Source organism: Erythrolamprus reginae, chromosome 4, assembly GCF_031021105.1.
Source record: "Erythrolamprus reginae isolate rEryReg1 chromosome 4, rEryReg1.hap1, whole genome shotgun sequence".
In the NCBI taxonomy this organism is placed as follows: Eukaryota; Metazoa; Chordata; class Lepidosauria; order Squamata; family Dipsadidae; genus Erythrolamprus; species Erythrolamprus reginae.
This window is the reverse complement of record NC_091953.1, coordinates 67,909,366-67,923,690: the sequence shown is the minus strand read 5'-3', so window position 1 is coordinate 67,923,690 and position 14,325 is coordinate 67,909,366. Positions and strand designations below refer to the sequence as shown.

General features: G+C 39.1%; 2 protein-coding genes across 5 annotated transcripts in view; both read right to left on the bottom strand.

Moving 5' to 3' along the window:
* The window catches only part of RPL8 (ribosomal protein L8), a 149,819-nt gene that overhangs the window by 119,599 nt on the left and 15,895 nt on the right, over positions 1–14,325 (bottom strand). The gene's annotated exons all lie outside the window — the stretch shown is intronic.
* Positions 12,584–14,325, bottom strand: part of CASK (calcium/calmodulin dependent serine protein kinase) — a 300,775-nt gene continuing 299,033 nt past the window's right edge. For all 4 annotated transcript variants that reach the window (XM_070750527.1, XM_070750530.1, XM_070750528.1 and 1 more), the window contains one exon: positions 12,584–13,942. In XM_070750527.1, the coding sequence (XP_070606628.1) occupies positions 13,766–13,942 (177 nt within the window). In that variant the 3' untranslated portion in view covers positions 12,584–13,765. The remainder of the gene's footprint in view (positions 13,943–14,325) is intronic.

Below are 14,325 nucleotides of genomic sequence, written 5' to 3'. Positions count from 1 at the left end.
GGCGAATAAAAATAACGGCAACAGGTTGGCAGGTTGGGAAGGCTACGGGAATCGCTTCAGGAGGCGGGGAGGTCTCGAAGACCCAAAACCCAGCCAGTCGCTCGCAGCCGGTCGGCGGAGAGATGCGGCAGCCAAGGGGAAGCAACAACCGCTGCTGCCGTTCTCACTTCAGTTGTTTTGGGTAACCTTATTAACTTCCCCTTCCCACACTCCTCATGGCTGGGCGCTCTTGGCTTTCCCGCTTCCCAAGCTTGGCCACCGCAGCCAAGCAGAGCCTGAACGAGAGAGTATCTCTCCCCCTCCCTCCCTCCCCGGCTTCGGTCACCAGCAGCCCAGCCTCCCACCTACCGTTCTACGGGAAACCAATAGGGACACACAGTACAGCCGCTTCGCTCTTCGAACAAAACGGGAGGTGACTCCGAATGCCACGCATGCGCCGAGGGGGGGAACAGAGTGGATGCAACTGCCTGCCTCCCCTTTTAAGATTAGGTGCATCGGACGGGCGGCGGTGCGACCTGCTTGCCATGTCAGGAATATTATGCCTCCTCTTCCCCCTCCCACGACGTATTTGGGAGATTAGCCCGTAAAGCTAATGCTCTCCGAGGAGAATGCAGCCTTCTCCTATCTTTGGATTCTAAAATATTTAGAGCTATTTATTTGTTGTTGCTTGTTTGTATATTTTCCCAATTCCCTTAGGGCAGTGTTTCCCAACCTTGACAACTTGAAGATATTTAGACTTCAATTCCCAGAATTCCCCAGCCAGCATTCATTGGCTGGGGAATTCTGGGAGTTGAAGTCCAGATATCTTCAAGTTGCCAAGGTTGGGAAACACTGCCCTAGGGACACTGGGCGGCTAGCTGTCCAAGGGGGGCGGCAAAACTTTAGTAGACTCGGGTTCAGTTGCAGCGTGGGAAGCCCGGTTTCAGACGGCTTCTTTTAATACGGCACAGATCGAACATGTCAAACTACACTGCTCAAAAAATAATAATAAAAGGGAACACTCAAACAACACATTATAACTCCAAGGAAATCAAACTTCTGTGACATCAAACTGTCCACTTAGGAAGCAACACTGATTGACAATCAATTTCACATGATGTTGTGCACATTCAATTTTGTACAGAAGAAAGTATTTAATGAGAATATTTCATTCATTCAGATCTAGCATGTGTTATTTGCTTGTTCCCTTTATTGTTTTGAGCAGTATATTTACTACAATTGCCACTAGTTTTTTCTCATCATTCCTATCATCCATCTCCTCTCACTTATGACTGTATGGCTATAACTTGCTGCTTGTATCCTTAAGATTTTTTATTAACATTAATTGTTTCCTTTTTTTTTTAAATTAGATTTTTAAAAAAAATATATTTACAAATATACAAAACATAAAAAGGATAATCAAAACAAGTTTCCTCATTGCTTATTTGACCCGTATGACAATCATTAAGTGTTGTACCTCATGATTCTTGACAAATATATATTTTCTTTCTTTTTAAAAAAAATATTTTATTGATTTTTAATTTTGAGACAAAACAAAAACACAGACAAAACACAGAACATTAAAAAGGAGCCAAAACCGCTTCATTCTTCTCAGAAGTCTCCAGGATTCTTACAAGTCATATTAAGAGAGAGAAAAAGGTAAATAAAGAGAAAATGTCAGCTATATATAACACTAAACTACTAATTACAGAAATTACATGATTTTATACCATCTGATATAGAAATATACTATTACATAAGTATTCTTTTATATAACCAATCATAAAACTTATACCAAATTTTATTATATTCCGATTCTTCTTGTCCTTTTAACCACCTTGTCATCATATCCATTTCAGCGCAATCAGTAATCCTATTGATTATTTCTTCTTCTTTTGGAATTTCAACATCCTTCCATCTTTGTGCGTAGCTAGCCTGTCTGCTAAGATATGTATTAATAGATATTTAGTTTCTTTTTAAAAATTTTAAATTTTTTGAGAGCGTATACCTAGTACAAAAAATTCTGGAGTCTTTCCCACTTCATCTTGTATATTTTCTTTTATGTGCACTGAGAGCATATGCACCAAAGGCAAATTCCTTGTGTGTCCAATCACATTTGGCCGATAAAGAATTATATTAGCAAGGTATATGAGCTGTAGCAATGAGGGAAAGGCAGTGGATTTACTAGGGCAAAGGTGGAGAACACGGGTTTCTCTTAAATTCCCAGCTTTTCCCTATTTGGCTGCACTGGGTTGGATTTGAAAATTATTTTGCTAGTGGTTTCTTGCCCAAACCCCCAAAATTTTAACCATAGATTGTCTACAGTCGACCTCCACATTTTTAAGAAGAGTATGTAAGCACACCACTGTGCCTACCATCCCTATTGTCCTCTTTTATCGTTTCTTTTTACTTATGTTTTTGCAAACTACTACTATCCCATACCTGTCTGACAAATGGCGGGGGGGCCCCCAGACACTTAGGCTGTATGGGGCCCCAAAATTCCTGATGGTGTCCCTGCACCAGATCAAACTCTTCCCAGACAGGTGGACAAGTACGGGCCCCAGTCACCTTGACTGACTTGTTGTCAGTCGACTCTGTTATCAAATTGGAGTCGAGGTCCGCCCGGATCCGAGCGATTTTATCAGCAAAAAACGTGTTAAAATCCTCGGCACTACTCTGTAAGGGCTCCCCAACTCCCCCCTGGTTAAGAAAGGAGCGGGTCACCCTAAACAGAGCGGCCGGGCGGGATTCCGCTGATGCAATCAAGGCGGCATGATACGCGCATCTTGCCCCCTTGGGCGCCACTTTGTAAGTCTTAATAAAAGCTCTTACAAGTTTTCCATCGGATTCAGACTTACTCTTCCTCCATCGCTTCTCTAGGCATCTCTTCTGGCGTTTCAACTCCTGGAGCTCCTCGTTGAACCATGGAGCTCTACGGGGTCTAGTGCCATGGAGAGGTCGCAAAGGCGCAATCCGATCAAGAGCCTCCGCTGCAGCCTTGTTCCAGGCCTCCGCAAGAGACTCCGCCGAACTGTGGACGAGTGCATCTGGAATAACCCCAAGCGCCTTCTGAAAGCCCTCTGGGTCCATCAGGCGTCTGGGGCGGAACATCTTAGTCGGTTCCGCCTCCCTGCAGGGAAGGATTGGAGCCAGGAAGTCAAGCCGCAGTAGAAAATGGTCCGACCATGACAAAGGCAACACTTCTAAGCCCCATAGTCTCAGACCATTACTCAGTTGCTCAGAGAGGAATACCATGTCAGGTGCATGCCCCCTGTCGTGAGTCGGACCCTGTACTACTTGGGTCAGGTCCATGGCTGTCATGGTGGCCATGAACTCCTGGGCCAGTCCAGAGGTTTTGCCGAATGACGGCAGGTTGAAGTCCCCCAAGACAATAAGTCTGGGAAACTTCACCACCAACCTGGCTACCTCCTCGAGTAGCACAGGCAGGGCTTTTGATACGCAGCTGGGAGGCAGGTACGTGAGAAACAAGCCCACCTGAACCCCTAAGTCCAACTTCATCAAGAGAGACTTGCAACCCGCAATCTCTGGAGCAATGAGTCTACGTAGGCAAAGGCTCTCCCTGGCTATAATAGCTACTCCTCCCCCCTCAGGGCCAATCTCTCACTTCTGTTGCTCCACAAAGTTATCCTGCCGCTGAGCTTCTCAAATCTGTCCTCATACATCTACTGGATAATGCATTGCTGCGATCAACTCAACAGGCAAAATGGTCCAAAGCAGCAGTGGCTCCTTGATGTAGGAGTGTTCTGGTTTGCGGGAGAGTGCACCCACTTTTGGGTTGTGCCAACTTGGGGTGTAACTGACTCTAAAGTTGAATGTGGCAAAGAAAGACCAATGGATCTGACGCTGATTCAATTCTCTTGTGGTTTGCTGAAACTCCCAAGTTTTTGTGGTCAGTCTGAACCTCCTCTTGGTGGCGAGCTCCCTCAAGGTGATGTCTCCAGGTCTTGAAGGCAGTCTTGATGGCCAACAAGACTGCCTTCCCAAATAGTGTAATGGCACTTGGACGGATTAAGCTTTCTGGAATAAGATCACAGGAATAAAGGACCGCCATCCAGGTGCAAATGTTGCGGACATCACAAGGCACCTAGACAAGCTGATAGACAGTGCTGGAGTGGAGCCAGGGGTGGGCTGCTGCCCGGATGGGGGTGGAACGCATGGCAGCTCTGGACATCTTTCACTCGACACAGGGGATTGCTTCGTTTTCAAGGCCTTGACCTTGCCAGGATCCATTGCAATGCCTTCTGCAGAATCAAAGGCAAAGGGCACCGGTTGCACACTGTAATGGCATTGGCAAGTTGCAAACTGTAATGGCAGTTTATGATAGTCACAGCACAAGCACAAGTCTCCAGTTTTCTTGTTCAGGAAGAGGACTGAAGCTGACAAGGTCGACAAGGGTTGGATAAAACCCCTGGCCACGTTTTTGTCCAAAAAGTCCCATAACGCGGCCAATTCAGTTTTGAGTAAATATGCCCCACTGGAAGTTTGGTGTTCAGAAGCAGATCAATGGCACAATCATACGACCAGTGCAGTGGCAATTGGTCTGCCTCTTTCTCACTGAACACATCTGCAAAGTCCAAGAGGTCAGCTGGCAATGTCTCATTGTCAGGTTGCCCCAGCACCTGAGCCGCATAGACTTGGCATATGTGGTCCACATACTGCAGTCTAGGAAATGAAACAGTTCTGGGACTACACAATGTGAGGGTTGTGAGTTCTCAGCCATACCAAACTGAGAACCAAGGAGAAATGAAGTCTTTTGGTTACATAAAACTGGATGGCCTCCCCATGTTGTGCACAATGCACAGATTGGGTCATCAATTTGATTGGCCCAGACAGCAACACCTGACCATCAATCATCTCGAACATCATAGGTTTCACTAGGCAAAAGGGAATAGCATAATGACAAGCAAACACCTCATCCATGAAATTTGTGGTCGCTCCAGAATCCACCAAGGCAGTCGCTAGAATGCCCTGATTATGATTCTCAAGAAATACCTTGGTAGCTTGGATCAAATGTCTTGGTGGTCCAGGATCGACATCTGCAGAACTAGAGTCCGATTTGGTGCCTGCTCGACCCAATGTTTCAACTAGGCTGGGCTCTGGTCATTTTCCAACATGGTTGCCTGGAACTGAGTAACAGGATCAGAAGCTGGAACAAGAGCAGGGGTTGACATGCCATATTTCTTATTGGGACAAGAAATGATAAAGTGGCCTGCCTCTCCACAATACAAACACTATCCCTTGGCCTGACATCTGACCTTTTCTGCTTTGGACAAGCAGGGTCTGGTTGCACTCAGGTCCATAGGTTCCTCTCTGGAAGTAGAAGCTGGGCGAACAACAGGATGAACAGGAGGCATCTGAACAAAATGTCTGGGGGCTGGAACTGGCAAGTTGACAGGAAGCATCTGGACAACACGGTGTGGGGCTGTAACTGGCAAGGCTACAGGAGTTGGCTGCACAACACGATGAACATTTCTGGTCTGAAATCTGGCATCGATTCTTAAAGAAAGCTGCTTCAATTCCTCCCTGGTGGGAGGAATATTGATGCAGGCCAATTCATCCAGCATTTTATCTGACAATCCATTCTGGAATGCCTCCATCAAAGCAATCTCATTCTAGGTTAATTCTTGGCTAAGCAAGTGAAAATCACTGATATAGTCTGAAAGAGATCTTTGTCCCTTCTTCAATTTTTTAAATTGTCTAGTAGCCATTTGAACCCTGACAGGGTCTGCAAACATCTGCTGCATCCAATCACAAAAAGCCTGGAAATTTTGCAAGAGAGGGCTATTTTGAACAAGCAATGGAGTGACCCACTGGGCTGCCCTGTCCAATAGCAGGCTTATCACAAAATAGAATAGAATTTTTATTGGCCAAGTGTGATTGGACACACAAGGAATTTGTCTTGGTGCATATGCTCTCAGAGTACATAAAATAAAATATACATTTGTCAAGAATCATGTGGTACAACATTTGTCATAGGGGTCAAATAAGCAATGAAGAAGCAATATTAATAAAAATCTTAGGATATAAGCAACAAATTACAGTCATACAGTCAACATGGGAGGAAATGAGTGATAGGAATGATGAGAAAAACTAGTAGAATAGAAGTGCAGATTTAGTAGAAAGTCTGACAGTGTTGAGGGAATTATTTCTTTAGTAGAGTGATGGCGTTCGGAAAAATAACTGTTCTTGTGTCTAGTTGTCTTGGTGTGCAGTGCTCTGTAGTGACGTTTTGAGGGTAGTTGAAACAATTTGTGTCCAGGATATGAGGGGTCAGTAAAAATTTTCCCTTATCTCAATCGTGCAGTAAACCATCGGCTCAAACATTAATGAACATTTGACATTGTCCCAGAAAAGCCGGAAATAAACAAAGCCTTCTAGTAAATTTATCTGGCACAGCGAGATGGCAGATTCGATGAGGAGGAGTGGGAGCAGGCTATGCAATTTAATTTTGGAGTGTTCCTAGCTGATTCACCAAAGGTTGTATTTGCTGGTGAATGGCCATTGGATCTGCCTGGTAATTTTCCATGATGTCACCAAGTGTGCAGGGTTGTGGGTTGTGAACAATCTGTTCTGTCTGGATAGGTCAACAATCAGAAAAAAAAGCTACACAAACTCAAAAGATGATTATATGAAAAGCACACTGATTAAAATACGTTCAGGCAAAAAAATTGTTAACTCTAAATTAGTTCATTCTGGCAGCATTCCCGGTTGAGTGACTTGGAGATAACAGTCCAGGCTGGGAGCCAAAGAGTCCTAAAGATGTCCTTGAAGTGATTCTCACAGTCCAGTCTTGTCTGGACATTGTTCTACTCACAGTTTCTAGTTGATCCTCAGTCTCTGACTCCACATCACTCTCACTCTTTGACTCAGGTGTCAAGAAACAGGCCTAGGATACCAATATGCATCTGTCTCCTGGTCCTCGAAATCTGTGACCAGCTGAGTCGGATGTGGACCAGTCACAACAGTTATTAAAACACACAATAAAATGGAATACTTTATAAATAGTTCCAAATTGAGCAAGGAATAAGAAAAAGGTTTATCCTTCTCTAGGTTTTTCATGTATTTATATAGATTAATACCCAAAGAATGTTTTGATGTTAGGTAAAGACAAGAAGATGTGTACATTTTATTTATTGCACATGATAATGCTAAGAATTCAAATCATTTGCAGCAAGACTAAGATAGTTATGCCAAACAAGACTGATAAATGAACAAATTCTTATGGTATTATGAACATTTGATGTTACAAAATGTGTAAACTTCTATTGAAATTTGAAATAGCATGAAATAATATATGATAAACTGGGCTAAAATTCTGGTTATAATACATAACTTACAACTACAATTGCCCCCAAAATTTATGTTGCTCAAACATTTGTTAACTGAATTTTGCCCCATTTTTCGACCTTTCTTGCCATAGTTCTTAAGTGAATCACTGCACTTGCTAAATTAGTAACATGGTTAAGTGAATCTGGACAAAAGGAGATCAAGTGACAACAGGACATGGCAATCGTCATAAATATGAGTCAGTTGCCAAGCATTTGGATTTTGATCAATCAGCATGGGGATGCTGTTATGGTTCTGTGAAAAACAGTCATAAGTCACTTTTTTCACTGATGTTAACTTTGAATGATCACTAAATAAAATGTTGTAAGTTGAGGATTCCCTGCATACAGATGGAACAATGAGAAACTGCAGTTGCAAAGATTGAAATTTATACATTATGTTATAAAATGATGTACCATTGGCGTGTCATAAGATAAAATTGTCCAAAATATATAATTTCAAATTTACGTCAGTAATGTGAACAAGAAGGGGCATTTTATCATACCTAGTGGACAAACTAGAAAAAAACCTAGAAAATTTTGGATCCAAGATTTAGTGAATGTTAAAGATTAATACCCAATTGACACCAGAGGTTTTTCCTTTAGGACTGATGGATAAAAAGCTGGCAAAAAAGTATTGGAAATTTGGTTTTGTACATGATAACTGTAGCAAGATTATTTTATGCAGAAAGATGGGAGATTCAACAATACCCACAACAGAAGGGATGGTGGGTGGAAATGATGGAACTCACTGAGATGGTCAAACTGCCTTTTTTTAGTCAGAGAAAAGACAGTAGCAATAGCAATAACACCTAGTTATATACCACTTAGCAGGGCTTTATAACCCTCTCTAAGCAGTTTACAGAATCAGCATATTGCCCCCGACAATCTGGGTCCTCATTTCACTGAACTCGGAAGAATGGTAGGCTGAGTCAACCTTGAACTGGTCAGGATGCCATTCATAATTCTTTCTGGTGTAAAGTTATTTCAAACTCTATGGTGCACCATAGATGGCGAAGAAGCATGAATCAAACAGGCTAACTGTTTTAGGCGACCAGATAACTACTCTATACTAGCACTGTAGTTCCTGGCTAATGTAAATTAAGTTACAGTGACAGACATATCCTTCTGATTTCAATTCTTTGTTGGATATAATGGTAATAATGACCATGTAGGACAGATCTGGTAATATGGCATTATGGGTTTTGTAATACTATTGTACTGGCTAGCTAACCTGGATTTTCTTGTATTTTAAATTTATCTTTTTCAAATTTATTTATTTATTTGAATTTGTATGCCGCCCCTCTCCAAGTACACGGGGCGGCTGACAGCATATACAAAAACAAAAAAATCAATATGAATCCAATTAATTAATTAATACTACATTAAAACAACCATTAAATTTAATTTAAAAAAGGGAAAACCAATCAAACCAATCATTCAGTACTCATACTTAAAACAATTATAGGTCAGGGGAAGATTTAAAAGTCCCAAGCCTGGTGGCAAAGGTGAGTTTTTAAGCTCTTTCGGAAGACAAGGAGGGTGGGGGCAGTGCGAATCTCTGTGGGGAGCTGATTCCAGAGGGTCGAGGCTCCCACAGAGAAGGCTCTTCCCCTAGGTCCCACCAGCCGACATTGTTTGGTCAATGGGACCCTAAGGAGGCCAACTCTGTAGGACCTCACCGGTCTCTGGGATTCGTGCGGCAGAAGGCGGTCTCAAAGATGTATTAAGCATTGAGAAAGTCATTAATGACTTTAATGCATTAAGCCTTAGTCTTCAAGAAGAATGCAAGTTTTTCTTTAGAAACCTGGGCTGGCAGAGATATTAAATACATTGTAGATAAAATAGTTTCATTTTCAACTAAGGAAAAGGAATCAAATTCCTGGCAGTCAGGAGTTAGCCTGCAATATTGCATTCTAACCACTGCACCATCATTGCTCCTCTCCTTATTGCTGGAAATGGAACGGAACATAACCCCTTTATTGATATTTTGTGTGAAACTGAAAAAAATGGTCTTTTGAATTAGTTTGATGATTAGACAGGATAGATTATAGAAAGAGTTATGTTGTAACTTTAGAAAAGAGATAAAATTGTAATTGCACCTATAAGCTCAGAGCCAATTTTTTTTGTATCATTTGTATCAAAATATTGTATCATTTTTTTTTTTTACATGAGTTTGTATTTGTTTTTACCTTTTTAAGAATACCATGCATCTCTGTGTGTCTGAAAGAATCTACTATGTAACTCACGTCCAATTCTCAATACTCGGGACTTTCTTACAGGTAACAAAATTCAATGTTTTAATAAAGCATGTTTCTCCATTAAAAAATAAGAGCGAATGTACACATGATGTTATAGATTAATGTTTATATGCTATCTGGATCCTAAACTTCTTCTAAAGAGCAAACATTCTAAAAATTCATAATTCCCAAATAGTTCATAAGTTTAGCTTTCAATTTGATGGATTCTGTTCTGTATTTTCCAATATTAATATAGTAATAGTAGCAAGAGCAATTTCACAAATATGGATATAATCCTATTTTATTAAAATTGATTTAAGTTTGATCATTATCATGGGAATTCAATTTATATTGCAATTTTATGCTGGTGTTATGTTATTAATACAAACATTTAGCACCAACTGTCAAATCCCTATTTGTGCCCGAATATTTATCAAAATTAATATGAGAACTGATAGTATAGTATATAATATAAAATATAAAAACCAAAACAACAGAGGGAAGAAAACTTCCATGTAGATGTCTGGATACAAAGGGAGAGTAAAAGAATCTTGAATGAATTCAGTGATTTAGGTCCTGGGATCAGTTCTCAAAAGAAGTGAAAACCTAAAATACAATATAGCTTGCTCCAATGGCTTTTTTAACATAGCAGAGCAATATAAATCATATAATGACTAGATGGGATGCTATAAATTATATATACACACATTGATCAAATTATTAGGAACGTGATTAACATATAATCAAGGCCAAATAACAATTACCCCACCTTTCTTAAAAATATATGTAACATCCAAAATTCATAAATAGCTTGCAATGTGTACAATAAGTTGAGAATATGTCACTGGAATAGAGGCAGATGATCTTTCTGCCAATAAATATACATTTCTAAGTGCAAAATGGCCTACTTGCTATTCTCTGACTAATTTTGTTGCTAATCAGCATTTCTTTTGATAACCTAATTACTGCTAACTTGGAAATGCATACAATGCAATGTTACAGGTATTCAGACCCCCTACACTTTTGCCAATTTTGTTGTGCTGAAGCTTGATTGTACAGTTGTTGAAATTCATTTTTTCTCATTAATCTACATTCAGTACTCCATAATGACAAAATGAAAGCAGAATTTCAGAAACGTCTAAATTTATTAAAAAGAAAAAACTAAAATCTAGTATTCAGACAATATTTGAAATTTAGCTCTAGTGCCTCCCATTTCTCTTGATCGTTACTGACATGTTTCTACACCTTGGAGTCAACCTGTGATAAATTAAATTGATTGGACATGATATGGAAAGGCACACACCTTTCCATAGAAGGCATCACAGTTGACAATGAATACTGTAGCAAAGCAAAAGCCATGAGGTCAAAGAAACTGCCTGCAGAGCTCAGAGTCAGAATTATTGCAAGAAACAGATCTGGGGAAGGCTACAATAAAATTTCTGCTGAATTGAAGATTCCTAAGAGCACAGTGACCTCTATAATTCTCAAATGAAAGAACCAGGACTCTTCCAAGAGCTGGTCGCCTGGTAAAACTGAGCAATCAGGGTAGAAAGCAGGGGTGAAATGCAGCCAGCTCCCTCTGGTTCACAAGAGCTGAAAGGAACGGTGGCAGGTAGTTCGGAGAACTGGTAGCGCTGGTGGTGGGAGCTGTGCCCCCCCCAAACTGGGATGTTTTCATGTCCTGGTTTTGATCCTCTGCGCATGTGCATAAGGCTCATTAGCAAGTCGGTAGGAAAGGTAAGTGCATTTTACCCCTGGTAGAAGGGCTTTAGTAAGAGAAGTAACCTACAAACTGATGGTCACTCTGACTGAGCTCCAGAGATCCTGTGTGGAGATGAGAAAAAATACCAGAAGGACAACCATCATTGCAGCCATCCATTGACCTGGACTTTATGGAAGAGTGGCTAGATGGAAGCCACTTCTTCATGAAAGCCCACTTAGTTTCTTTGTTCTTGACCTCATGGCTTTTGCTCTGCTACAGTATGCATTGTTAGTTGTGGCGCCTTCTAAGGTGTATGCCTTTCCAAATCTTGTCCAATCAATTAAATTTACCAAAGGTTGACTCCATTAAGGTGTAGAAACACCAATGATCAAGAAAAATGGGAGGCACTAGAGCTAAATTTCGCATGTTTTTGCAAAAAGTCTGAATACATGCCAATGTGGTATTTCAGATTAAAATTTGAGTTCAAAGGACTATTACAACCTAATTTGGAAATAATAGGCGAGAACAAGCTGCAATCTTAAAAACTGTGAAAGAAGACAAATCAAAGTAGATAAATCTAATGCCCTTTTAAAATATTTTGTTGTTTCTTTAGAATGGTAATCATTGAGAACCTTAAATCATTCTCAAGGAATTTACATTATTAAATAATATTTCTGTGTTGCAATGTTGAAGATAACACTTTTCAAAAACATACTGGAATTTAATAACAAAAGCAAAGAATCCATATTAAATAATAAAAATGTAAAACAATCAGTCCAAGATACAGTAATACCAGTGATACATGGAGATTTGAGTCACAAAGATATCACAAACTGGGATGGATAATGCACAATCTCCTTCTCTTATGATGGGGAACAGATGTTTTCCTTGCTAAGACACTGGTTAGAGAAATCAGAATATAGCAATAACCCTGAGATGAATTCATGGTAAAATTTGCTTATTAAGGCTCCATATCTAAGATTTAGGACTATTCCATGCATTGCCAAGATTGTATTTTTTCCAACCAGAGCATATAGCTCAGTGAACCATGGCTAATTGGAAAATCCATTTTATCTAAACCATTTTTTAAAATTACAATGTGTTTTGGGAATATATACTTTTCAGCATGTATAATACAAGCAAATGTTAAAATGTGAATATATGAATGTATGAAGTGACCCTTATGTGCAATTAAAGCATGAATATCAAATATCACAAAGATGAGACAACTTTTTTCTAAATATCTACAAAAAATTGGCTGTTTTCTTAAGTAATTGTAGAATCCTGTAATGAAATGAATGACTCAAGGCATTTAATTGTTGAACACATAAAATGAAGTATATTTAAAATAAAACTTTAAAAAATGGTCAGAGTATAGAATCTGAAAAGAATTTACAGGGCTGCAGCAGCTGAGTTTTTGGGAACTGTTAATTTATCGCAAAGCCTAAACTAGGTTTCTTTCACTGCACAGTATTTTCTTTTAAAATGTGTGCATTTTCAAAACAATTACATACATATTAAAAATCAGCATATTTGCTTAAACATAATTAAAACGGTAATACTCTCAGACAACACAGATCTGAAATGGCAAAACCAGTAATTTTTCCCCCTCCCATCTTTACAACAAATTAATTTGAGACAAAATTACAAACACATTTCACTACATGATTAATAATAAAAATTAGGAGTTTTGTTTATAAAGTTGCCCAAAATGCAAGGGATGTGCATAGGTTTTACAACTTAGTCATAGTGTTTTATTTTATTCCCTTGGGTATCTTCCCCCCATGAACGGAATGTACTTGGTTGTAGATTACAGTTTTTTCAACACAGATACACCAACGGCATGAACGCTTGCAACTGTCCACATGCATTAAGAGTCAAGACCCAACTTCAAATCTCTATTCAGTTTTACAGAGTTCTTCAAAGAGACAGTATCACATTATCTGCCTATTAAACCAAAATACTTCAAAAATGCTACTGTAAAAATGATTTTAAAAAGCAGAAGGCCATTAGAATATATGTATTGATCTTGTCATGATTGGACTTATAATTTCAAATAAATAAAGGAAAGCAACTCAATCCAATTCACAAAATCAGACTCTAAAAGATGCAATGTTCCACCCCCAATTAAAGCAAAGATCACATTATTATTAAAATAGATTATAGAAAGCAGCATCTATTTTGTGCAGTTTTAGGGGCCTTTGAAATTAAAAGCTATGAGTTCCAAAAATATAACATTCCAAAGGATTGAATAATACATATATTTTAAGATACATTTTAATAAAATTTAGGAGAACTGATTAAAAAAGATACTGTCTCTTTAAATTATCATATTTTTTGCCTAGCTATAAAGACATGACAATAATGATAAATGTAGGTCACACTACATCTAGGTAGTCTCTAGGGGCCAAGACCTGTTGACATAAGGTCAATAACAAAGAGGTTTTTCCAAGTATGAGGTGGCTTCCAATAATGGTCACATTCTTCTGGCAATTGCATCAATATATCCAGGAAACAGGAACCCATTGTGATGCTTTACAAACAAGCTCAATGGCTTCTTCCAGATGCCTGATCGTTTCATCAATTTCATTGTTGATAATTGTAAGATCAAAGTAGTGTGCATATGTTCTCTGCAAGATTTCTGATTCCTTTTGCAAGCGTTGAAGAGATTCATCCTGCACAGTGATTAGGAAAAATGAAAGTAGAATTACTTTGTTATTCTGTAGTTATTGCATACAAGGAAGCATATTTTCAAATGCATTTCTTATATAAAGATTCATTCATTTTGAATCCTTTTGTAAGACATGCATTTGGAATTTTTCTTTAATAAAATTGAGTTGGACATATTAAAGATCAATTATATAAATTTATTGTCTTCATACAACTCAGCATTTGTTTAAATGGGAGAGATGAATGTGAGAAAAAATAATTGGATATTCAAGGAACAAGAGAGGAATGGTACCATATTAATGAATTATGAGAATTTATTTGTTTGTTAATTAATTAATTATAACTGTCCATTTCAAATTAATGACTCTGGCTGGTGAACCATAAATGA